The sequence below is a fragment of the Artibeus jamaicensis genome, unplaced genomic scaffold, assembly GCF_021234435.1.
Source record: "Artibeus jamaicensis isolate MK-2021 breed Jamaican fruit bat unplaced genomic scaffold, CSHL_Jam_final contig_1015, whole genome shotgun sequence".
Classification (NCBI taxonomy): Eukaryota; Metazoa; Chordata; class Mammalia; order Chiroptera; family Phyllostomidae; genus Artibeus; species Artibeus jamaicensis.
In genome coordinates, this window is record NW_026521194.1 from 2,227,224 (window position 1) to 2,253,914 (window position 26,691).

At 40.6% G+C, this 26,691-nt stretch overlaps 1 protein-coding gene across 11 annotated transcripts; it reads right to left on the minus strand.

Moving 5' to 3' along the window:
• Positions 1-1,161: 1,161 nt before the first annotated feature.
• On the minus strand, positions 1,162-26,688 carry MFF (mitochondrial fission factor). 11 transcript variants are annotated; one of them, XM_053665244.1, is made up of 13 exons: positions 26,495-26,688; positions 24,308-24,360; positions 23,334-23,445; positions 22,403-22,577; positions 21,296-21,516; positions 19,986-20,155; positions 16,990-17,078; positions 15,309-15,383; positions 10,791-10,949; positions 7,552-7,584; positions 5,945-6,004; positions 3,017-3,101; positions 1,162-1,357 (listed from the first exon to the last, which is right to left on the minus strand). In XM_053665244.1, the coding sequence occupies exons 4-13, from the start codon at positions 22,438-22,440 to the stop codon at positions 1,226-1,228; spliced, it is 1,062 nt and encodes a 353-aa protein (XP_053521219.1). In that variant the 5' UTR covers positions 22,441-22,577; positions 23,334-23,445; positions 24,308-24,360; positions 26,495-26,688; the 3' UTR covers positions 1,162-1,225. The 11 variants fall into 11 exon arrangements, with proteins under 11 accessions (XP_053521219.1, XP_036995138.2, XP_053521248.1 ...); XM_037139243.2 differs by lacking the exon at positions 24,308-24,360; XM_053665273.1 differs by lacking the exons at positions 15,309-15,383; positions 24,308-24,360.
• Positions 26,689-26,691: the final 3 nt, after the last annotated feature.

Genomic DNA, 26,691 nt, shown 5'->3' on the forward strand with positions numbered 1-26,691 from the left:
GATTTGAAGGATGCAGGAGAGCAAGAATGAAGTGTTCCGTCTACCTGTATTTAAGAGATTCCCCTCACCTGCCTTTCCCCAAATTCACTGCCTTAGAAGACACTGAAGCTGTGTAGAGGATACTACACCTCACTAAAATTCTAACAGGTTTTGAACCAGAATAAGAAAAAAAAATGTTTCAGAACTGAGGGCTTCCAGAACTTGCTTCCTGGATACATTTTGTTCTCATGAGATTTCACAGATGAGCTAAACACCCCACTGGGAAAAGCACACGCAGCTCAAGGCATTTTCATCCGCACCACACTGTCGATACTACAAATGAGAAACCAGAAAACCACCGGGAACACAGCAGCGCCCCCTGCAGGGGCAAAGACCTGAAAGGATGCCCAGCGGGATCTTGCTATCTCCGAGTCATCAGCTGCACTCAGTGAGCGGGAGACAGACTCGGGTCACATAAGGAGCTAACGTGGGGTAGAGCTCAGAGCGCACTATGAGGAAACAAAACCTTTCAATAAAGAAACACTGCTTTGGTTGAATGTTTATTAAATACACTACAATTATACCTTATTCTGTAGCTTTTTAAATCATTCACACATGAACTTAGTAAAAATGTACTTTATAGAAAACCACCTGAAAAACTAAAATAAAAACAAGAATGCACATTTTACACACATATTAGATAAACTGCTGCAAATGTCAGGAATTATTTTAATTAAGGTGATCATGAAACATGAGGTGGCTTGATTTTACTAATTCTGATTCCAGACCGCGACTCAGAAGTGTTAACACTGCAGTGCGGATGCAAGCATGTCTGTTAACACAGCTGTCTAACAGTGACTGAGAACCGGGACAGAGTATCTTTCTTTGTCCAAATACTTTTCTACATCCATTCTCTAACCCTCTTCCACTAAGAGAATTACTTGTGCAGACTGATGAGGCAAAAAATTAATTCCTTTTAAAAAACAAGTTAGAGCCTATTTACAAAACATGCAGAGGGAGAAGTCTGAGCAGGTGTCACTGCAGGACTGGTTCAAAGGGAATGCAGCTAAGTGACAGGATGTCCCTTTACTTCTGCTAACGTGAGTCTTCCCCCTCCTTTCTAGAAGTACCATTTCAGGACATGGACTGTAGAATGGCATACAACGCAAACACAGAAACAAAGAAGCTTGCAAATTCTTTATATTTCCAGCTGTTGAGACAACGTGTCTGAGAGTGGAGGCGCCCCCTAGCGGCGAAACCAGAGCCAGCTATTGAGCAGCCAGAAGGCCACGGTGATGGAGTACATGACCATTTCTCTCTTGGCGCGTTCTTTGTTTTCCTCTTCCAGAAGTTGTAGGCGGCGATTTAGTTTGATTATCTAAGTGAAAAAACAAGAAAACAGAAGCTTTAATAGAGTAATCCGATTCTCATAAAGTAGTATAGTTTGTCAAAATAATTATTACTGACATGGAAAACTTCATTTGGAGCCAAAGAAACAAAACTATATATAGTAAAGTTACCTACGACAGCTTAAATTCACTTACATGCTCTTCTCCCTTTCCCTTCTCCAAGTTTCTGAGTTGGAAAGGGTGCACTTTGCTCCCTCCCTTGCCTAGTGAGGTGGGTTAACCACTGCACATTGCTGGTCCGGTGGAAAAGCCCAAGCACACATTTAGGCAGGCTCACTGTGGCGGGAAGGATGAGGGACCCCTGCCCTTCTGTGAGTTTCTGTCACTCAGCCTCATTTGTTCATCTTCATCCTGCTTTAATGCCCTTCCCTGTCCACCTCTCTGGTTTACTGAGAGGACCCCCAAAATGAGCCTACTTCAGTGGCTCCCTCCCCCTGTGATTCACCACCCGACAAGGGCTTAAGTGTGTCTCCCGAAGCTGGTCGCCCATGAGTTGCTCAGCACTAAGTGGACCCCAGACTGTTGGGTTCCCAAACTGGCAACAGAGCAGAGAGACCTGCAGAAGTAGCAGCTTCCCTTGCTGCTAAGCCACAAATATAACTTCTGTAGAATCTTCTTAAGATTCCATTTTTGTTACTTATCTTAGAAACTCACAGTTTCCCAACTGGCTTTCCAGTCCTTTGAAAGTTTCACAGCATGTGCGTGACTTATTTATTTATAACAACTGTATCTCTGCCTGTCCTCTACTGACAGTCCACCCTCCAAGTTAAGGGTTAAATGAATGCTGTGAAAACACAAACTCAAATTACACCTTCAGAAAGCAAGGTTGTTGTTGTAACTGTGAATTCAGTGATAAAGCTCAAAGGAACCACTTCCTTCAATAGGCAAAGTACGAATAAATACATGAAAATATGTAAGAATTTAGGACATAGCTTCCATTTATGTTTCAACAAATGAGACCCAAATTGAAAAACACTATTTGCTTCTTATTACTCTTGTATTGTATTAAATCTTTAAAATGATACTCTGACTTATTCTTATGCTAAAATATTTAACTTCCTAATCTTAGAACTACTTTATTTTCATTCATTTCCCCTCCACATCTGCCTGGCACAAACACAAGTGGAGCAGGGAATGTGCCTTCCCCACACGTGTGTCTTGTACGATCCTAAGGCTGGGAGCAGGATCCTAAGGCTGGAAGTGTGACCTAAGGCTGGGAGCACGCACCTACACATGCACTGCGGCTTTAAGGAGGACTTACCGCAGAAAATGAGAAACTGCTACATAAAGACCCTCTGGCAAACTGAGAAGTTTCCAAAACAGAGTTCTCAATTTTATGGCTTTACTAACGGTTTGCTAAAATGTCAGATTCTTTGTTATCTGCCAGAACTACATCGGTCCATTCTGTTAATACTGTTTTATGCTGACCAAAACATGTAAATGGTGGCTTAACACATCTTTAATGAAAATGGGAAAATCAGTTATGGTTTAATAGACAGTCGTACAGACAAAACATTTTAATTCATGACTTCCACCGGCGAGAAGTGATGAAACGTCAGAACTGTCCCCTTTAAACATTGCATGCATATCCCTTCGCATTACATCTTATTTATTGGTACATCAAATACCTGTCGTCTTAATGAAACTGCATCTACAACGGTCATGTCGTCTGCGGTCCCCTCAACCGCTGCGTCTACATTTGAAATGCCATACCTAGCAGACAGAAATAAAAATAAAATTCAATACTGGAACAGAACTAAGACTATCTGGCAAGTACTCAAAGGATTGTTCAAAGATTGGATGGAATTCAGTAGTATGAATTCCTAAAATATTTTGCAATCTGAGTGGTTACTAATAACCTAAAATAACTATCCTCAGCATGGTCAGTGCCCTGAAACTTTGACAAGAAGAAGAAACCCTGAGTAAAGATGCACGTAAGGAGACACTTGTCCACTCAGAGGGGCTGGCGTCGTTACGAAGCATCCCTGGATGAAAAGGCCTGGGAGCTTCCGCTCTGGGTGTAGTGACGCACGGCTCTCCAACACACACCTGTGTCCGCGTGTGGTCGCGGCGGAGTCCCTGCTGAGACTCGCGGGCCGGGACGCTAACTCTAGCTAAGGAGCATCAGATGGATCATTTTTCATTTCTCCTCTTCTCCTCGTTGCCTCTTTTCTTGCCATTTCTACTCTTTACTTCTTGTTTCCAGTTACTCTCTACTGTAAAATCACCTGAATACACCTGGCCACTACGTTCAGATCCCAAATTGCTCAGTAATCATCTCTTCAGCAGCTACGTGTAAGACAGTAATACTGGAAAGCCACTATGACTAATTCCAGAGAAAGCAAATTAAAAAGTACTTTTTGCCCTGACTGGTGTGGCTCAATGGACTGAGGGCCAGACTGGGACCCTAAAGGTCACTGGTTGGATTCCCACTCTAGGGCACTGGTCCGGGCTGCAGGCCAGGTCCCCAGTAGGGGGCGCGCAAGGGGCAACGACACAGTGAGGTCTCTCTCCCTCACTTTCTCCCTTCCTTCCCATCTTTCTAAAAATAAATAAAATCTTTTTAAAAAGTACTTCTTGTTCAAATGCAGTTACTTCTAAAAGGGCACTGATTTTTAAATGAATGACAATAAAGTTCTGAGAAACAAATATACACAAATACTACTCTTTGCCCGGATTTCCACTTTTAAATACATTTTAGCTTAACAGCTTTAATGAGACATAATTAACATATCATACAATTCACCTCACATGTTTATATCCTATTTTAATCCTGTACAGTTATTTCAGTAAAATGTTCTAAATAAGCTGAGTTTAAAAGTTACTCCTATGCAATATGCAAACTTGGCACACAGATCATGTATTCTAATATTTCAAGCAAGTTCCCATTATGAAAAGCACACTACCACACAAAGGGGTATGAAGAGAATTACATTTCTCATCCAGGCAGGTTAAAGACAAGTATAGTCAGAAAATCCTTTGTTTCAAATACAATTGAAAATAATCCAAAAAACACTTTAACCAGGTGGCCTCATCACTCTGAACAGATTATAACGAAACAGGCAGAAACTTCAATACCTGGTCTGTTAACTAGAATAACTGGATAAACTGGGCTAATCTCTGGCTGTACCTCTGACGGCTGCGTTAACTTGCTTTCTCACTAATTGCCCCTTTCTCCCTGGGAACAGAAAAAACACCCTGCAATACTGGGAGGAACTGCATCAACCCGAGAAATAAGCTATTAAATCAGCAGATGCTAGAGCTATGGGCTTACAAACATTTGAATTAATTATCCCTTTGAACATCATGACAGAATTAAACTGGTAGATTAAATAAGGGCTGAAGATGCCTCTTCTCTACATCTTAGACTCAAAATGAGACTTTTCTGTTTCTGTGAGGTCACACATGAGATAAATAACTGGGAAAAAATCAAGCAATAGAAGCAATTGCTTCAAAGGTTGACGGGCCTAGACTGAACATAGAGAATGAGGTGCAACTGAAAGGGATCACTCACACTTTAAATCCTGAATTAACTAAGGTTTTCAATATCTGTAAAGGAAACCTTCATTTGCAAATAAATCTAAGGATAAGACTAAAACACTCTATATAACTCAACTTCAGACAGAAATAAAACATTACCATGTGCTTTAAACTAAAATCTCTATTTACCAGGACTAAAAACTCTAGGAAATGCTAAGTGAGATCACTGGCTGAAAACAGATAGAAGGACCACAACCTAAGGGTACATACACATGGGAAAACTGACTATGGGCGGAGTTAACGTGCAACAGAGACGAGCCAGCAGGGTGGCAGGGGAACACCAGGGCCAAGGGCACGCTTGGCTTCCTGTCACCTGAATGGACTGCGGCAAGAAACCGATGTTTCCCTCTCCCACTGCCTAAAAATGAACATGCAGCTTCCTCTCATCATAGAAATAATGCTGCCAGTTTTAAACCTGCTGCCATAGATAACAAATTTGTGCTTAAGCAAAATTAACTCTGAAAAAATTATAGTAATGGTATCTGTGCACACTGAACACGTTTTTCCCCGTAGAAGACGGGAAATGAAGGTTTCGGCCTGTGAGGATCTTAAGTATTTGTATGTGCCATTCTACTTGTCCTTGTGCTGACAGAGGAAATAATTCCTCAGATTCGGCACGTGTGAAAGTGTGAAAGGGGCAAAAATAAAATTTGAAATCAATGGGTGACAGAAATTCTTAAAACTAAACTCCCTTTATGAATGTCAAATTTCCCCAAATGGTCAATGCTTAGTCCCCCAATTTAAGATGATGCTTTGCCGTTGAAACTGTATTTAAATAAAATATCTAGGCTTCATGATACTATATCATAATTGTTAAGCATCTTCCTCATACGCTGGGGTCCAAATGTCACGAATGACTATTCACTGTCCTCAGAGAAAAGCAGGACGCACTCACAGAGAAAAGCTGTAGAAGTTCAAGCTGTAATACAAAGGCGTGGCCACTACATGCGTGATAGCCTGCAAAACAGAAATTCAGTCAACCAGTCACCTGGGAGTAGCAAAGTCTCAAAAGTTACCTGACGTTGTCATGATGCGGATTAGAGGTGGCGGCAGCCGACCCACCACGCAACACAGGTCTAGGGCAGGTTTTTGCAGAAGGCACAGGACAGAATCAGGAAACAGAGAAGTAATGACATAAAAGCAAAACAAGACAAGTGTCAAATACAGTTATATTGTGGGTTTCAATACAATATGTTTCAAATACTTTGAACATCTTTGTCTCACGTGTCCTCCATTTTAAGATTTTCATAAATTTCATATTTTCAATGGGTTAAAAAGAAAGTAAATCTCTAGCTATGTAACAGAATAGCACCAACATAAAATACTATTTTGTGTGCTTACATTTGAATTCATGAAATTCAAGATGGAGGACAACTCTACATAAAACGTGTAACTTCCCTCTCCTGGTTGGGGAAAACGTCCCATCGACTTTAGAAGCATGTCGGGGACTGGTTAGTAGCACCTGCGTGATCGTGGTTGCTCATGTGATATCAACATCCTGTCTCAAACATGAAAACTTCACCTAACTCCTCTTTCCCACAACTGCTTCCTTCCCCCCTCATTAATTTTGATCAGTGCCTCCTACCTTCGTGTGGCTGTGTCTCATTCAAACCCTGAGTTCTCTAGAACACAACTGCAAGCCTTGGGTCTGGAGCCGAGGAGCCCAGGGGACACGTTTTGATGGACACACTACAGCACATTACAGAGGCACTGATGTGGAGTCAGCTCGAGAGACAACCAGGAGCGGCATGCAGGGCTGATGGGCATGGAGGCTAAGGTGCGCTGGAAAACTTTGTGGGGATTTTCCCTGAGTTTCAGTAGAGACTGTGCTTCTGGAAAACAATTCGCTCCTTACCTAGGTAAGCAGTGACCTTTCCAATACATCTTATTTTTTAACGTCAGAAAACAAAAGCTCCACAAGGTCACTGGTCAATTCCCCAAAAAGCAATCAGCAATATTTATTTACTAAACAGAGAAAGAAGGCTGGAGTACAGGAGGCACGTAAGGGTTTTAGGAGTTATTACACTGTATTTTGAATGTCTCATTCTCTAAGTGCTGATCAGGGTTGGCATGAATTTAAATATCAAGGCAACTCTAAATTACAGTAATCATTTAATACTAAATGCACTGGTTTTGACCTTTTTTTGTAAGTTGACACAGCTGTAGAATTTTGGCTATAACACAAATCACTATTTTCTCAATTCACTTTATTAAAGAAAATTTTAGCATTCAGCTTGAATGTTTCCTAAAGGCACTACTGGTGCTTAAATCAATTTTTGGAGCCTAGAGGATAAGAGATTCAAAGGATTGGGGGGTGGACCTGTTAGAATTATATTTTGTTCGCTAACGAGCAGTGAGAAATCACATATACTTGAGACAGTTTTTGAACGTGTCCCGTCCTGCTGATAGGTTTTCTCAGTAGCATCAGGAAAACGGTCACTTAACTGTCCCCTTAAACTACAGGAACGTGAGGATGCTTCGTAAAGCCACGCGGGTGCTGCCTGAGCCGTTTAAAGACATTCACTCTAACTCACTCTAACGGGCTCAGATGGGTCTGCCCTACGGAGCGTGCCCAGCACAGAGGTCCCCTCTGTAGTGCAGAGCCAGGGGATGATGCAGTTACCTTTCACAACGCATTTCGCTTTGTCTTCTTACACTGGCAATCGACACACATAATAATATAAAAGTAAATTAGACAGGTAGTTGGCACAATACCACTTTCCACCCTAAGTATAACTTAATACATTCATTAAAAAGTCTTTTTTTAAGTTTGATAAATATGTTGAACAACATGTTTTGTAATTAGTGGTAAAAAGGAATGAGATCCAAGGCTCTATAAATTCCAGTATTAACTTGTATACTGACATTATTCAGTAAATAATCTGACTTAATATAATGTTTCTTTAAAAAAAATGGAAATTGCTATAGTAAATAAGCAATTTAACTGGGGAACCAGGAATTACACACATTTTGAAAAAAGACAAATTATAAATAACAAACACTGTTTCAACTAAACTCCACACTCTGGGCTTTCCAAGTAATATATTTATGCAGACACTTGCAAAAAAATTATTTACACATTGGTTTATTCTATATACACTTAAAGCTTGTAGAATTCGCTAAAGAAAAACTATAGAAGTAACCAAGCCCCTTCAAAATCAAGTCTTAAGCATGACTAACATGGCGATGTTTAAACAGCGTCCTTACCCAGTAAGTTTTAAAACGGTGAGCACCGTGCAGGGGCGAGTGAGATATGGGGCCCAGACGCCAGAAGGCATGGGCATCTCCTGCCCAGCCGGGGACTAAGGCATCCTGGCATTTAAATCCAAAGGGCACACCTAGTGCTTGTTCTAGGTGTGTTGATAAATAAACTTTTCTAATGTGTTAGATTTAACTCTCTCTTCATGTTGAGCTTAGTTTTAGATCATGAGTTCTCACAGGAAAATGAAAATATAATGCATAAATAAACCTTTCAACAATGTCCCTTACAGTGTAAACTACAAATAGTTCTTCTGTCAAAGCAACCGTGAGTCTGCATTATTTTATGATAATAAAGTCTTTTTTTTTCCTCCCTTCCCTCCATGACAAACAGTCCTAGCTTAATTTAACTGTACCTCATGAGATGGCGTAAGACCAAAGATAATGCATTGTTGGAACAGCCAAGAGTAATCAAACAGAAAAGATATACAGAACAAGAAACATAAAAGCACTTAAAAGTTTATAAGCAGTATTATTTTATAATCATGCAAGTAGACCATTATCCAAATTTCACATTCCTAGTTCTTGTATCTGAAAAATCATGCCAGACAGTTCTTGCAGTAAATATAAACCCCGATTTAGCATTTACGAATCTGATGAAATCTCATTCAGCATTGAGTTTGTAAGAGACTTAAATACGACGATAAAGCCTAAAACCCTTTCAGTAAGGGAAGTGTTCAGTAGCACAGCTAGGAACTAACTTTCCAGGCTCCAAGCAACAATGGTGTGGAACCAGGAGCAAAGGTTCATTAACACGACCACTTTATGACTTTTAAAAATCTCATTTGAGAAAATATAGTTCCTTCCCAGAAAAAGGATTTTAAAGTTATCAATTCATTACAATGAAAACATAAAACTTCACTTGGGCTCGAAATAGTTTTTCACAATTTTAACGTACTGGGGCTTTGTCATCTATTATTTCATTGATACAAGATTTATAAATACATTTCTCATTCGGCTATTTTCACCATAATAGCATTTGATATGCTATAATCTGATCTAATAATCTGGTCTCTTGTAAGGACCTACTGTAATTAAAAAGTTAAAGAGGATACCTGGTGAAGAATGAATTTATTTTGAGGACAAAGGAGAAAACAGGCCTTTGGTAGTATCAGTTCTTCAATGCCAGGCACCTCACACTCAGCATCTCTGAAGGCCCTCCCACCACTCAGTAGAGAACTGGAGGCCATCACCCCTCCATCTTAAATAAAAATGACGACGGTGGTGGTCGGGGGGAAGATTCCTCACAAGAATCCAGAAAACTGGGTATATTTTACCCTTCCTTTTTTTAATAGGTGAGAAAAACGAGGCCCAGAGAGGCTAAGCCATTGGTCCAAGGTCATCACATGGCTAGATTCTCAGGGGCTGGGTCAAGACTGAATCCGACCGACCCCCTGTATTCATGCTTTTTCTTCTAAAGCATGCTGCTTCTTACGGGCCGGATATTCTAAGGTGGTCCTTGAAGCTTCAGAAAGCATAAAAGGAACCTGAAACCCTGGGGGAAGAGGATGGCTGTGTGTGTCTCAGGTGACACCCCTGCCACGAGCTTCCTGTCTTCAGGCCTTTTTGGTGCAGCTTGCGCGCCTGGGCCCAAATGCGTACCACTGGATGAACCCTGGGAGGGCTCCGAAACGCCCACTGAGCGGGACGGCCAATTTCCTTATGAAACAGGAACACGGGGGCTCGTGTGAGGCTCAGAGCACTCCCCCGAAAGTCTGTCCAGAGCCAGCTGCAGACCTGTGGGTTCCCAAGGGCAGAGGTAAGGTTGACTGGAAGAGCCAGCTGAATTTATCGGGTGTTTTTCAAAATTCAACAACCAGCAGTCTAATAAAATGATCACGAAAAGTCGAACACTGACTGACTCACTGAATTACTAGACAAAATGCTAAGGACTGAAGTGGAACTGAATGTACCCTTCTCATCCTGTGCCAAAAAGCTTCCCAAATTCCATCTTTTAAAAAAATGCTACGTAGTAATGAATCACGAATGAAAACAATGGCAAAAATTTTATTTGTATGAACAAGTCTAAGTATACTACTAGTGATTTTACCTGATGTACAAAAGTGAGATGTTACCAATACTGAAAACTAAGATTTTCAAAAAGACAATGGCACCCGGCATGTTCAATCCAGGCCTAGAAACTCAGCTGGAGAAATTTCAAAAAAATGTCCTGGCAGCTACACTATCAGACTCTCAAATTGGCTTCGTTAATCCAACCACGTTAATACCAGAAGACTGACTGAAGAAAACTGGTGTGCTTCAACTCAGCATCCGGCCCTCAACCCCGCGGTACGCCTGGCAGATGCCAAAATGGAACCATGTTCTTAGATCAGGTCAGCGAAGCCTTTGGACAAATCATCACACTTCCTGTGGATAGTTATTAACTAAATATTCTCCCTGATTGAAGAAAAGCTAACAGAATCTGGTGAAATGTGAATTTTGGACAACAATTTCAAATGAAAAGAAAGCAAAGCAAACTGTTTTAAACCACTGCATTTTAGAAAGAGACAAAGGAGCAAACACAAAAGGAAGACACCACAGTCCACTAAAAAAGCCAAAAAAATATTCCATAAAAGCCGGCAAGAGTCTCCGATGGCCAGTCACCTGCGGTTTTCGTCCAGCACATCCAAGATCTGCTGGTAAGCCCTACGAGTAGAAGACTGGATGAGCGACAGAATGCCGCGGGCGGAGGAGAGGTTAGCTCCGTCTTCGGGGAACATATGGGGAGGACGGACCCGAACCTGTTGTGGCGATGGCGTCACACTGTTTACATAAGCACAGCAAATGAAGAAAAAAAACACTCAAGTCAGATTTTATAAAACTTTAGCTGAGTTTTCCCAGTTATATTTTTAAAATTTTCTACATTTTCTTGCCCCTTCTCCCACCCTTCACTTTCCCCTAAGAAAACAGTCAAATCAAATAAGTTAATATATCAAATTGCTTTAAAAGGCCAACTACAGTGCAGCACGTGTAACTGTGTAGCCTTAAACATTGAAGTAAAAACACGGATGAAAGGACAACCTTGGAGAATAAGGCAACCACAGCAGTGAGCGTGTTCATCCGCTAGTTCTGCGGAAGGAGCGTTCTTTACTCGGTGCGTGTGGTTCAATTCAGCAGACGAAACCGCTAACAAGCAACATTGCTCTGCAACTTCGTCAGAAAGTTCTTAGTCAGACACAGTTTAAACACATGGATTGAGAGCGATCCTGAGAAAATGCCACTGTGAGTATTTCCCAAAGACCATGAAGTAAGCTGAGTTTACGAGTAAGTTTAAAGACAAGTTCAAGTTTCAGAAAGCTGTAACAAAAGTCCTTTAGTTTTTCAATTATATTAAAGCATATGATCTCTGGCTAAACATAAAACTACTCCCAATCCTGTGAACACAGAAAAGGCAAGGATTCTTCTGAAATCACCCCGATGGACATTAAAGCACCAACCCTGGGCTTCTCAGTGCCAGCAATTTTACATTCCTTCCTGCATGAGCTAAGTCACAATTTCTCGAGCTCCGCTGCCAGCGCTTCCTAAAAACTGAACACGGGTGAATGGAGCGGTTCTGCAGTTCTAACCCCGAACCCGTGAGGCTGGCGTCGGTATCTGCAGGGGCTTGCTTCACGTCAGAGCATGATCAGCCACGTGAGGGCTTTAACTGGCACGTGGCCTTGGCACCTGGTTTGCTCCAGCAAGAGGTTTTGGTATAAAAGGACTCGGACCCTGAGACACGGGCCCAACACCTTCTCAAGGTCAGGGCTAAACCTCGGACTAAACCTCATCCTTGTGTATTACATCACAAAAAGAAAGAGAGAAAAAGAAAGTAAAAAAAGAAAATGGAGAAGCCAGTGAAAAACTGAAATAAGAAAATCTTTTATTTTGACTTGCATAATCTTTTTTCCTAATTTAATGTGTATCTGTTTGGAAACCACAGACTAAATGGGGTAAGTTTTGAAAGGATAGCTGTCATCCGGTATTATTCCCAGAGTCCCAGAAAATTAAAAACAAAATCTTCTCACAATTTTGTGATTAACTTTGAATGTCTTAATGATCCAAAGCACAAAGTAGAATAAACACGAAAACCATGTTTTCCAAAGGCTACTTAGAAGAGAAAGCTCTAAGCCAAATCTTAGCAAACTGAGAAATCAAGGTCCGGGCTCATTTCACCACAGGAAGAAGGCCTAATGTTGTCGAAAGAAATGCAAGTTTTCAGATACAGGCTCGTGTTTAGATCCCCTAAGCGTCTGCCTAGGGACCAGAAAGGCCCTGGGATGTACAGAAGCCAACTTATCAACTGACCCACTGCACTGGCAGAGCCCATGTTTGGCGTCCGAGAAGAGTGAGAAACCGGTCCACCTAGACACAAAGTCTACGTGGGTACCAGCCTTTCACTCAGGATTCTCCTCAGGCAGCACAGGGAAGCCTGAAGCTCTCGCTCTTCGTGCGAAACCAGACTGGATTCATGTTGAAGTCTCACAGAGGCTGGACTAAAAACGGCCAGTTCCGTGCCACACGCAAGACGCGCCCCACGCTCTTCCCGACAGAGCTCCCGACACACCTGGCCGCGTGCACCTGAGCAGCTTGTACGAGACTGAGCAGTGCAATATGTATTGATATAACTGAAGACTTTGTCTTTTGGCCCTTACATTGAACACTTTTGCATGTTATTCTATATTAGTGAAAAAATATTAAAGTCTACAACAATCAGTATTTAGAAAAAATCTTATAGCAGTAATGCAGATAAACTTAATCCAAATCCACGATAAAAGTTTGATAGATTTTTGTCCACAAAAAATTAAAAGGAAAGAAGGGTTCTCTGAGAGAAATCATTTTGTGAGAAAAATCCAAAGGAATTGTTTAAGTTCTACAAAGTAGAAGTATTTCCTGTCCATACACAGAACATCAGGTGTATTTATATAGTAGTCGAGCATAAACTATTTTAAGATTAACTGCAAAGAATTCTTAAGACAGAATGCAGAAAAGGTGTAATTCTGAAACAGTCCATATGATCTCTTCCAATTCGAAGATTCAATGATCGTATGAAATTGAAAATGGTAATAATGGAAATTAAAGAGCTTACGTGATCCTCAACTGTAACTTAAAAACTATGTAGAAAAAGATAAAATTAAGTTTATCAATACTAGTGAAGATATTTCATCAAAGACTAACATAAAAAAACATATTTGGTTTTCTGATGGTTTATCAAAAAAAATTTCCAAAGATTAGTAAGAAATAAGCATTTTTATTAATTTATGAGGCAATCCTTCATAAACAGCAAAAACATAATAGGATTTTTTTAAAATGCTGACCATTTTGAACAGTATATGTATAGATTAAATGCTTTTGATTATTAATTAGCATGTATTTTTATCTCTAGATGAATTAAATGGTTAAATCTTACAATGGCTAAAATTACCCTCATTAGAAGCAATAAATACTTTAGCAATATTTAAAAAACCTGAAGCAGCCTTGCAAGTCTTTTTTACAAATAAACAAATTACAACCCTGGCTGGTGTAGCTCAGTGGATTGAGCACAGGCTGGGAACCAAAGGGTCACCAGTCCGATTCCCAGTCAGGGCACATGCCGGGGTTGCAGGCCAGGTCCTCAGTGGGGGGCATGTGAGAGGCAACCACACACTGATGTTTCTCTCCTTCTCTTTCTCCTTCCCTTCTCTCTAAAAATAAATAAATATTTTTTAAAAACCCCAAAACAGATAAATGTCAGAACAAAGGAACAGGCTCCATTTTGGCGTTCAGTCTGACGCTACTGGAATGGCCGCTGCCCCGCCCACAGGGAAGGGAAATGGTGAGCGGGTGCCCCAGAGCCGGGCTGCCCTCCATCCACTCAGCCAAGGCGGGGCGACTGCTGGGGTTTTGCTTTTGTTTTGTTTTGGCAAGTGAGCTACTGCAAAAAATAAAAAAGCAAACATATTGCAAAGGCGGTGAGATTATTTAGCAAATGTTGTATTAGTAATTTAATAAAAATGCACTTTGGTGATACATTGATCCTAGTCATGCTATAAAACATCAAAAAATTCAAAGCTTTTTCTTTTATAAAACATTAGAAAAATTGGAAGAAAGCACCAATGTTTGCCATGTTATTTCCTTAGTAGCAGCTCTGTCTCATGCTCACATAAAAGTTTATGACAACAGAGTTAAGCACATGAACACCAGCCAACGTCAAAACTCAAACTGACTTGGCATTGCTGTGTCGTTATTAGAAGAGACGTCCAAACACAAGGACCCCCTTCCCCACGTTTTCAGAGGATAATGTTTCTCAAACTGGGAAGGTTACTCGCTGAGGCACCAGCCTCCTCCAAAAAAAGAGTAAAGGTACAATAGTGAAAAAGGAGAGAAAGAACTTCACGGAAACACATTTCTTACGAAATTGGAAATATAAAGGAAACTGATTTGTTGCCACCATCTAAGGCAATTTCCAGTTCCCAGAAGCAGAATAAGAGAAGGAGAACGAGAGAAAAATCACCAGGGGCCAGACTGGCTTTTGCCGACTAAGAACTACGTGAGCTTTTGAATTCTTCTTACTGAAAGCCTATGTTCTTCCCCTTCTCCACGGGCTTCAGTCTCAAAACATTCTTCCAAACATAATTTTAATCTATGACATTAAAAAAAAACACTTGAGTGACAAACTGCACATACACTCCATTCTCCTTCTGAGTCACAATAAAGCAGGATAGTGTGCTAAAACTTTAAAAAAGATTGGGATCACTATACTTGATTAAAGTTGAATCTGTAGAGAATATTTCAACCAAAGCAAAATAAAGAAAATGAAAAAGGGTATTGGTCTTTATGTGCACATTTTAAAAAATTTATTTGGGTGACACTGATTAATAAAATTACATAGATTTCAGGTGCTTGTATGTAAATTATTCCATTTTACTTTCACCATTATACCCAAAATCATACATAACTTTCTCAGTCGGTCCCGTTTGTCCCCCCTCTAAGTAAAGTGTATAATGACAGTTTGAGACATCCTGAACCAGAGGTACTAAACAGCCAAACAGTAAGAGAATTAGGGTATTACATGCCAATTACCTGGTGAAACGTTAGTATAACATAAGCCTGCAAAATGCAAACAACTCCTACTCATGAAAAGCAGAGCAGATAAAATCTTACGTGTACTCCGGTGTGGAAATCGGTGCCTGGAACCTTGAAATTTTATTTCTTGGGGCAGAATCTGATCTGAGCCACCTTAAATAATAATTATGCTTCTTTTACATATTCAGCTTTTATAACACAAAGGAAAAGCTAGATACAATTCTACTGGTCAGAATTCATTTTTGCATCTACAGCTGACCATAATCAATTCTACTGCCTTTTAAAAGTCATATAGAAAAGAAAACAAAGACCAGTGCTCTTGCTCCTACACCCGTAAGTACTTCTACTCAAGCCAAGGAATAAAGGCAAAGGCAGGAAAAGGTTCACTCACAGTGACACATAATTACCTCACATTACAAAGAAAAGACTGAAGCAGGAAAGACAGCAAGAGTTTGATAATTACTTTATTAACAGTAAAGTGTAGCTGTATTAACAGTTTCTCCCTGGCCATGTTACCAACACTGACTACACAATATACTCATCATATAAAATGTACCTAAAGGTACATCCATAAAGATGAATTCAATTTTAAGTTGTAAAGTCAATAATGGTAGGAGACAAAAAGGCAAGGTTATACTATTAACAAGAAGACAGTGAAATAACTTACTTACCATGACATGGTAACACACATATAGCCACCATAATAAAAAGTATGGTTAAGTAATATGTGCATTTCAATGTGAAATACGAAGTTAAATATTCACATTACTTTTAGTACTGAAAATTAAAAGATGAACTTTTCAGTTTTGTTAAACATCTAGAATGCCATTAAGGCAATTTAAAGACAAAAAAATATTAGTTAACTCTGTTTAATCCTTTCTGTTATGAGGAACTCATGTTACTGGTAATTGCAAAGGCATCCATGAACTAGTCATTTACTCTAATACAGTGGGCTGGTTTTTATACGTAACAGAGCTGTTTCTTTCGAGTGAACTCAGCTATTAGTCAAATATACTTTGTGAAGAAAAAAACAACAAAAGCAATGCTATATTCATACTTTTATTTCACTAGTATGAAATTTCAAAATAATTGAAGATCTAAATGAGCTCTATGTTTATATAACAGACAAGTTCATTAAAATCTTTGCTGCCTTAAAAAATGTTACAAATAGACGATAATAAAAGCTCCTAGGTTATGTGTAGTCATTCTGCGGGGCAGGAACTACCGAGACACTACTCTGGCATCAACTATGCAGCTTTTTCACATGTATAATACACTTAAATATTCTAGAAAAATGATTTCATGGGCTAACTCAAAAATAAAGATGTTTTCCTGAAGTGTTTACCTTTTAGTTGTTTTTTTTAACCTACATGCTAGATAAACAGTTTTGAAGGATGCACAGAACTAAGCACTTATGTTTATCAATTTTTCTTAAGTCTACTTTATAAAGGATTCCCAAAATACACAAATCATACTTTGAGAAGACTATCACAGACATTAAAGATAATGCTACTGAAAAATTTTCACAATAGGTCAGATTTTAAGGAAGTACAAAGTACTGCAATTATGTAAAATTGACATAAATGTAAAGCGGTTTCAAACACTATTAGAAGTAAATTATTTTCTCAGTTTCTCAGGCATAAAACACACACACCCCCCCCCCCCTTCCCTCTTCCTTCATCATCTGAGGGTAAGAGGGGGGACAGACAACACGCAGAGAGACGTAGGAAGGAGATACAACGCCCGCGGCTGTACTCACATGGAGTCCGTCCTGACCAGCTGTCCATTCTGGCGAACAGCGTTTTCACTCATGGAGCGCTCTCGTTTTAGCCTGCCAACTGAACGGACCTGTTAGGCACAAAGAAGGAATGCAAAATATTCTTAGTAGCCTAGTAGGGGCTTACCATCAAAAGAACCTCAATCCAAGGCTACTCACAAATTTACACAGAACAGAACCAAGAACTGCCGCTAGGCATGTGCACCATAGATAAGAATGAACTATTTTAAGAACAACTCCCAACCGTTTTTAAAAGCACAAATATTGTAGGAAGCAGGATGCTTCTGCCTTTTTTCCTCTGGACCGTTCATGTTTGGGAGGATGGTGCCACGGTGAGCAAGCCCAAGCAGCCACGTGAGAAGATGCAGAGGTGCACTAGCCAACAGGCCCAGCTGAGGTTCCAGATGGTGAGTAAACCTGCAGATTACTGCAGCCTCAAGCTACCTTAGACCCATATATTGCAGAACAGAAACAATTTTTCCCTGCTGTGCATGATGCAAATTCCTTACCCACAGAGTCCAAGAGCAAAATAAACAGAGCAGCCGCCACTGTTTCGGGGCCCTCGTAATCACTAAGATTAAGCAGTCACTCCAAAGTCCCTCTCCGCCAACCCCCTGACGTTTCATGTAAGGGGGACCATACAATACGTGGCCTTTTCTGTTCAGCTTCCCTGACTCGGCATAACGTTGTCAAGGTTCATCCCTGGTGTAGCAGGTGTGAATAGTTCATTCCTTATTATGGCTGGATAACATTCCACTACGGGGATACACTACATTTGGCTCATTTATTTGGCAGCTGATGAACACCTGGGTGTTTCCACCTTTTGGCTATCAGAGACCTCTCTCTGATTTTCGTGACTTGGAGGACACTAGTGGCATCTAGTAAATACAGACTGAGAACGCTGACGGACATTCCAAACGTCCTACAGTACAAAGGACAGCCCTCATCACAACAAAGAATTATCCAGACCAAAGCGTCAACGGTGCTGCATGCAGATGAGACACCCCGGCCTAGGCTGCAACCCGCAGAGTAAGTGACTCAGGGATCACACTTGACACTGAACAGCATCTGAACGAACCATTAGTGCCCTAAGTCCACAGGGCCTTATTTGCCCTTCAGGTCAACCCATGTTCTAAAACCCGCTGGAACTCTGGTTCCTTCCTCGTTCTCCTTTGCTCCTAAACTAATTGCCCCTCAAGGGCCACCTGACCCTTCTATATAATGGAAGCACAGATCACCATCATTGCTTTCTTTTCAATAGGCAGCTGGGACTAAAATCAGAAACTCCTCTCTTGCATCTCAGGATCTAGCTCTTGCTACAGGTTTTAACTTCCATAACAATAATGTGTATACACACTGTGCTTTTAATGTAAATGAGAACACATACTAAACACATTACATGCATTATAACATTTAATTCTCACAATCATCACATACACTTGGCATTATTTTTATCTTTATTTTTGAGCTGAGTCTTATAATTATCAAATAACTTGCTCGAAGTTATGCAGTTACTAAGTAGAAAGTAGGCCTCCAAAATTAGATCTAATTCTCAACCTAAGTTTTCCACCCCGGTATTATGTACTCTGGGCACTTGCCACATTCGACTAAAGACCAAAGTCACTTAGCAAGAGTAAGCCCCACACAGACTCAAAACTCTAGGCCTACGGAGAGTAATTCTGCTGGTATACGTTTCCCCTCACTCGGGGTTAAAGTAATCACTCGAGTGTGGCTTGTTTCCAAGCAGTTTTTCATACCAAGTAGGCCTAAGTGTCTAAAATAGGGAGCAGAAAGATCAAAAGAAAAGCAAAATGAGAAGAACATCAAAGGCAGGGTTTCCCTCCTGGCAGAACCCTTTCTTCAAGACAACACTAGTGACAGCTGTAGGTCCAAGCGGGAGCTCCGGGGAGCTGGGACCGAGGCCTCTCACTGGGGCAGCTGTGGTATCTTCCTTCTGTTGTGTGTGACGATCGTCGTGCCCTTCAGTGCTCCTCGCTGTTAAAGAACTTTGCATCTTCTGTGTGTGCTGGTGCCTTGCCCTCACTCACACCACTATGCGGGAACCATGTCTCACAGTGTAGCGTCTTACAGTAACAAAAAATGTTTCTTAAACAAATACAATTCTGCAAATATCTTAGTGCCTTTCCTACCACGTGAACGCTCACATTTAATGCTTTTCACCAAGCAAGTATCTAGAAGGCCCAAGCCGGCACCTTTGGGTCTATTTTCTCCATTCCCTCAGCAGAAACTTCCAGCTTAAGAGACCACCTCCAGTACTAGGAAACTTCGCTCTCTCTGTCATAGGGCCCTTTACCCTCCCTGGAGAACATTCTGTCAGAAATGAGAGACCGGCATCTCACTACCAAGAAAAACATATGCCTCACACATATGCTCTCACACCAGCCTCTGACAACACAGACTTGCAGAGGCTGTAATGAAAAACCTGCAGTGACAGAAATCGTCACAGGAAAGAAGTCTGACAAAACTGGCCCTGAATCAATGGCAGAGGCAATAGGTGAAATCTGTTACTAATACCTGATTAGTCCACACTGCCACATTTGGGTCAACAGGGCTACCGATGTTACATGGTCCAATAGTTAACCCAGTAGAAACTTCTCAGCAAGCAGGGAGAAGAGCTAGTGTCAAGGGAAATGAGAACTTTCTCTGTCCTGTTTGCCAGCCGGCTTGTAACAAAGCGAAGCATTAATCCTCTCCTACACTAAAGGCTCAACTTCTTCTGTACTACCTAGTTCACGACTTCCACAAAGTCTGTTTTCCCCTGAAATGTAATATTTAAGTTAAAAAATAGCAGAATACCTTATCTGAGGTATCTATAAATCAGAATTTAAAGCAATCAATGGTCCATGCAGAAGGCTTCCATCACATATTGCTAATGACATGGTTTATAGCATCTTCGCTCCTAACTTTTCCTTCTTAAAAATATTTCAAATTTAGCTGATGTTAAAAACTCTACTTACTTCATCATTTTGAGGGGTTGGAGAAGGTCTTTCTAAATCCAGAAAATCTAGAGGTCTTTCACTTAGCGTAAGCACACGAGGTGGTGTTTTTAGTGCCAGAGGTTTAAGGGAAGTTGACTGAATGAGGTCAAGATCCCCTGGTCTTGAAAATGGAATGTCTTCATTATTACCTGGGTGTGAAAAAAATAAAAAGGAAAGAAGGGGGATTTTAAAAAGCTAGTACTATTTGCCACCACATACTCACTAGGATGGCTAAAACTGAAAACCGACAATACAATGTGCTGCCAAGGATGTGGAGCAACTGAAATGCTCATATATCACCAACGGGAATATAATAGAGTAAAATCAATTACCAAAATAGTCTGACAGATTTTTATAAAGTTAAACATAGCCTACAATATGATCTAGCAATTTCATTCCTAGACATATAAAAACACATGTCCTCACAAAGCTCTGTACATGGAATAGCCATGGGGATGTAAAGTACCGTGTAGGACATGGAGTAGCCAAAGAACTTACATCCATGACCCATGGACATGAACAACGGTGTGGGGACTGCCTAGAGGAGTGTGGGTTGCCGGGTGGAGGGAGGCAAATGGTAAAAATTGGGACAACTGTAATAGCATAATTAAAAACAACAAACCCACCCCCAAAGTTCTGTACATGAATATTCAAAGCAGCTTTATACCTAATAGCCCCCAAAAGGAAAAAATCTAAATGTCCACCAACAGATGAATGAATAAACAAACTGTGGTAAATCTCCAGAGTGGAGTTTTACTCAGTAATAAGTTGGAATGGACGAGACATAAGCAACGACAGGCAAGAATCTCAAAAACCTTACTCGAAGCAAAAAGTCTATACTGTGTAACTCCACTTATGTGAAACTCCAGGGAAGACAAACCCACCATCTGGCTACAGGAAGGAGACCATGGCTGGCCAGAGTCACGGGGTAAACATGGAACGAGATGGGGCACATGGGGATTTTCTGGGGGAGCGAAAACGTTCCATGTCTGGACAGTGCTCGAGGTTACATGGGGTATACATTTGTCAGAACTCATGAAGCTGTACGCTTAAAAATTACACACATTTTATGTACATTAATTATGAAAATATTACTCTCAATTGTGAGTCGATTAAAAGATATTGTTTGAAATCTCAGACTATTGTAATGAATAAAAATTTTGAAAAAAATGTAAGTTGCATTTCCCAGCTCCTTTTCTAAATAATGTTTTAAAAAACCCAAAACTTTCCCTAAAATATAAATAAAACAAAAGATACGTTAGGCAACTTAATAAGCAAAAGTAAAATACCTGCTACTACAATCCTCTCGGGAACCTGCATAATCACACTAGCATTTGGAACTCCTTCTTGGAATTCTTGCTCCAGGTCAGCATTTGGTGGTGCTACCTTTAATTTTTCCGGGACCCTCATTCGCTGACTAATTCCTTCAGTGTATTCCATTTCGTATTGAATTCGACTAATTTCCGCCATCTCGGCAGCAGTGGGAGAAGGAAATGCTGCCCCACTCACTCTGTGGGCAAAAGAATCGAAGACAGGCGGCTGAGGGTTACAACGTTAGTCTTCTCCACGCTGCGAAGTTAGATGACAATACCTTGTCCGAAGAGCAAGAGAGACTTCCCAACTGTGAGTACTTAACACATACAGAGTAAACATAAAAGGTGAAGAGAGTGTCTTCCTCAACATAATGCCCTCTCACTTAGCAGGTGAAACTGCACCTTGAGAACAGTGCTTGGGATCAAATTTTTAAAAATTATTATATAGCCACAACACAAATGTGCACACACACATACACTCTCTCTGCATAGCTACGCATGCTGCTTATAACTGAAAGCTGCCTGAAAGAAAACTTAATGAAAATTTCCTAATCAATTGTTTGAGGAGAATATTACAAAAATAATATTTGAAGTAGCTGTCATGCACAAAAAACTTTTATAATAAAGATCAGATTTGTAAGGCAAATAAAATTAATTCTAAATTTGCTAAAAAAAAGATGGCAGACCTTGAAAGTCACAAAATACAAATTAAAACTTCTCTTGCTGAATGTATATCTGATGATGAGATGCAATGAACAGCAAATATAGCATATGTATTAAAAGATCCTTAATGCATACATTCATTTGAAGGGAAAGTTTCACATTCTTAATTTGTATTTAATATCGTATTTACATGTATATTTTTTAAAAGCAAGTAAGGAGTAAGATGGTGTGGATGCAGTGGGCGACCTAAATTAAAGAAGGATCCATGCTCCAGAGAAATGCAGTAGAAAGAAAGTTGCCGAAAAAAAGAAAATGCTGATAAAAATGTCAAAGAGCACGGGTGGCCTAAGGCCACCAGCTTTAAGGCCACTATCTCTCAAGCCTATAATACCAGCTCAACTGAAACAAAAAGTCACTGACCTTCCTATTGGTGGGTCACTTGTTTTTCTTTTACTCATGTTTAATATAGTAAATACACGTCTATAATAGCTACTAAAATGCTGCTACCCTGCAGTGCAGTTTACTTTACACAACTCCCCTACAGATCTCAATGTTTTTGGAGGTGTACATAACAACACGGACACTGCTTTTCCAGCTGTAAAAAAGAAAGAATAAAAATCAGTATTTCAACAATTCATTTCATAAGACACTATGAATAAAGGTAAGTATCTACTTAAAAATTATTTCTGGATTTCAACAGGTTTGGGACTTGGTCTGAGAAATCAATTTTCAAATCCCTGCTAAACAGAATTATTCAATAGCTCAAAAGTCATCAAGATGGTCTGCCAACAGGATAAAGAAAAACTAACCCAATATATATAGAAAAGAGAAGTCAGATTAGAAAAAAACACTTTGCATAAAACTGCTCATTATCTTCCCAAGGGGGCAAATCCTCTTCACTTTGTGACTAAGTACAAGTGAAGAAATCATGAAGAGAATGCAAGAAGCAGAAGTAAATGTATTTGAAGTAGTCTAAAAATCTGATGTACAAGTAGTGTTTTCTTTGAAAGGAAATAACTCTGACAACCAAATCATACTAAATTTCCAGCAAAACATATTATCTCTAAGTCAAGGGCAATAAAAAATGAAGGACAGCATAGTTGGAAGTCATAGCCCAGATATTTCTTAAACTCCATGTCAGAGACGTATTATACACCTTAACCTCCATCTCACTGAGATGCTTAGGATAGTTCTTACAGGTGACTCAGGATATTAAGTCCTGACAACTGGTTAATTATGACTGCTAACCTGCTTTTTTATTCTTTACCCAAATGTGTGAATTTTAAAGATTTGGCATGCAGATGGTTCAAAGACTAAGAACACAGAGCTAAAAGAGGAAATTTTTACTCACAAATGTGTACCAATTACTACTTGCTATTTGGCACTATCTGCTTCTGTGCTTCATAGTAAATACTTGAACTTGCTTCGGTGTGTACGTCCTGGATTTAGAGCCACTCTCGTCCCTGGGGGAGAAAAATGGGAGCTAACTGAGAAGCTAGATGATACCGTATTTGTCATTTATTTCTGGTAACCCTCCAAATGATCAAAGTTATCTGGAAACCTGACATTAAAAAAAAAAGCACATAAAATAAAGAAGCAAATTAAAAAGCTTACCACCAATTTTAATCTCCCAGATAGGGCTCTACAATCATTCATTAGTTAATGTGAGATTAAGTAAAAGACTGTCATCATTTCTGATTTGAATTTAGCAAAATGTAGATGAAAAATACATAAGTTTAAAAGAATCTTAGTATATATACATATGTGTACCTATACATACATACGTACATACATATTAATAAAAAACAAATGTATTGGTTAAGTTTTTATTATTTAACTTCATGTTTATTTACTTTTATTCACAACTTTCATTCAGTATTTAATTTAAACCAGTAATATATACATATGGTACAAAGTACAAACACACCGAGAAAATAAAGGGTCCCATGAGATCCTATCCTATACCACAAAGGTCCCTATGTACAGTCACTATTATCAATTTTTGCTCATTATTCTAGATGAGATACTCTTTCTGTACTTGTGTGGATCTGAAGCACAGTAAAAGCTTATATTGAGAAATAACACTGAAAAGATGTATCTCAAAAGGATTATAGTCTTGAAACATTACAAACCAAAGTTTTATAATAATAAACAGGAGATGCAAATTGCTAGAGCATTGTCTCCCCGAAATGTGCTGTTCTCTGCACTCCATTCACTGCATTTCCACCTCACTAACTTTCCCAGAGGACGTCCCACAGGTCTCCGCGTTCTGTTCTACAGCAATGCCGCACCCTGACAGTCCCCACCCTGACAGTCCCCATGTACCTTTGAAGTATTGGAGACTTCGGTCATAAAGGTGGGCCTGGAAAAGGCAGCTTCTGGAAAAAGCCAAATTACTCCTGAAGCCAATTTTAGCTACTTAAATGTAAAAGTAAATGAACCTTTTCTACAAAGATTGAACACTGAACTGTCCTAGTTACAAGGTTTCTACTTAAGTAAAATAAATTGAAATCTAATTTTCCTCTCCTTCACTAGACTATGGCATTTTTGGTAATACTTTCTGGCAATAAAATAACTTCTCATTTGGAGTTAAGACATTAATTCCATAAGTTCTGTCACTTAGAATCTACGAGGTGACAAGTACAGATTTTATTACAAAACAAGGGACACAAAATCCCTCTCAGAATCACAGTGGTCCCCAATATCTGTAATTTACCAACTTCATGGTTTTATTCATACTCACACAGTGCATTTACTCTTAATCACACTTAATCCTTCACTTGCCTTTTAAAAACCTTAAATAAATGTCCTTTAAAAGGAAATTTTACATCACTACCTTAAACCATGGTTTAAATACATATAACAAAAACTATTTCAAAAACCCTCATCCATATACCACCTAGAGTCAAACCAGTCACCTCCCACCCATGGAAAGTGTCCCAATTTTGGGACACAATGATTCAAGCTTGACTGGTTTTCTACATCAGAACAGCTGGGAGTAACAGAAAAAACTTGGGTCAAATTGATCATGCTGCAAAAAGTTATATAATTCTCTAATTACAACAACAACAACAAAAAGGTCTTTTTTTTTTAATCACCTATTGTGTGAACCTAGTTCAAGAGTTTTATCTAGGTCACCCTGTTAAGAGTTCTCTTCAAGTAACTACACTCAGAGAATGTACCTATTAGAAAGGCAGAGTGCAGCAATCCAAAATTAATTTTAATTTAAGAAAAGTCACTGAAAACTTGGAAAATATAAACTATCGAATTTTAAATTACGGTTATGAATCCACAGAAAACAAGTGTGAACACCAGAAGGGAAGAAAATAACAGTCCAAGTCCATATCCTAAAATGAGGCAGCCCTATCGGACAGGAAGGACTAGACACAACTTCCTTTTGGAAAGAACAGCAAAACCAGTTCACAAGCCTTTGAAACCAAAAAGATAGCAGGGCTGCGTGCCCCTCCTACCCCCAATTAATTACATGGGAAAAGTCTACTAAGTACCACCAAATGGTTCTAATTCTCTCCAAATCCATTCTCCTAAGGGAGTTTCCTTTGGGATCTCATTAGCTGACAAAATTGACACAGATGCGAGTGGCTTTTTTGTTTTTTTTTCATCTAGGGAGACAAACCATTTAAGACCCTGCAGCTCAAGTCTCTCCGCGGGTGAGAGGCCTGTGTTCCACAGATTCTATTTGGAAGAACAAAGAACAAGGGCCCCAGGCTTATGTTCCGCAACTAAAAGACGCCTCCACTTTCGGAAGGGCTCTCCTCCCGGAGAGAGGGCGTCCGGCTCTAACGCGGTAGGACGCAGCCAAGGTTCCTTCCACCCCAGCCGGAGGACTCCGGCAGACCAAGGTCAGAGGCTCGGTGGAACCGGAGCCCAGCCCCCCTTCTGCGTCCCGCCCCCGGGAGGAAATCAATCCAGGGAGGATCTCGGGCATCTGCACCTGCGAGCAAGGATGCTCCCAGGCTAGGCCGACCTGGGCCTCGCGCCAGCTTCCAACGAAGCCTTTCTTTTCCAACTCGTACTCTTCACAAAGTAAAGAAAATACAAATAAACAAAAAAACTACTTTTTAAGACGGCAGGTACCTAGCTCAAGGTCATTTACATGCCAGGGCCTTACCCCGGGGAGAGGGAAGATGACCAGCAAAGCGCCACGGCCAAACTCAGCACAACCCTAGTGTTTCGCTATCCTCAAACTATTTTCTAGACGAAAAAGGTCCAAACTGATCGACAGTAAGGAACAGAGAACTAGAAAGGGAGTAGAGGTTAGTCCCTAAACTAGAAGACAGGTTAGCTGTCTTCAGGACAGCTTCCCCCACAGGGCCTGGAGATGGAAGGTGGAAGAGGCAAGGCCCCGAGAAGGCGGAAAGCCAGGGTGGAAGAAGAGAAGCCGGGGTTAGGGGAGTAAGGCAAGGGTGACAGCAGGGACCCGCCGGGGCCGCCGTTCATCACGGCCTCCGCTCCAGGCTGCGGGTCCCGGGTAGGGAAGACGCCAGTACTCACCCCTCCGCCCGCTGGAGGGCCACCGGCTGGGGCTGCCGCCCGCAGGCGCCCGCTCTGGTGGGCGCTGTCAGAGGCCGTTGGCCGAGCGCACCGAGGCGCTCGGACAAAACACCGGCCGGAGCGGCCCGCAGAGGGCCGGCAGAGACGCGAGAACGGCCGGGGATGGCCCCTTTCGGGACCCGTAGCGGAGGCTGGCT

Bases quoted from the DNA above. Each gene is read 5' to 3' on its own strand.
- MFF (XM_037139243.2), bottom strand. From the start codon at position 22,440: ATGAGTAAAAGAAAAACAAGTGACCCACCAATAGGAAG. The intron at 17,079-19,985 runs GTAAGTAGAGTT...TGTGCCTAACAG, and splicing joins CAACCCCTCAAAATGATGAA to GTCCGTTCAGTTGGCAGGCT. The intron at 3,102-5,944 runs GTAACTTTTGAG...TCTGTCTGCTAG, and splicing joins CCGCATCATGACAACGTCAG to GTATGGCATTTCAAATGTAG.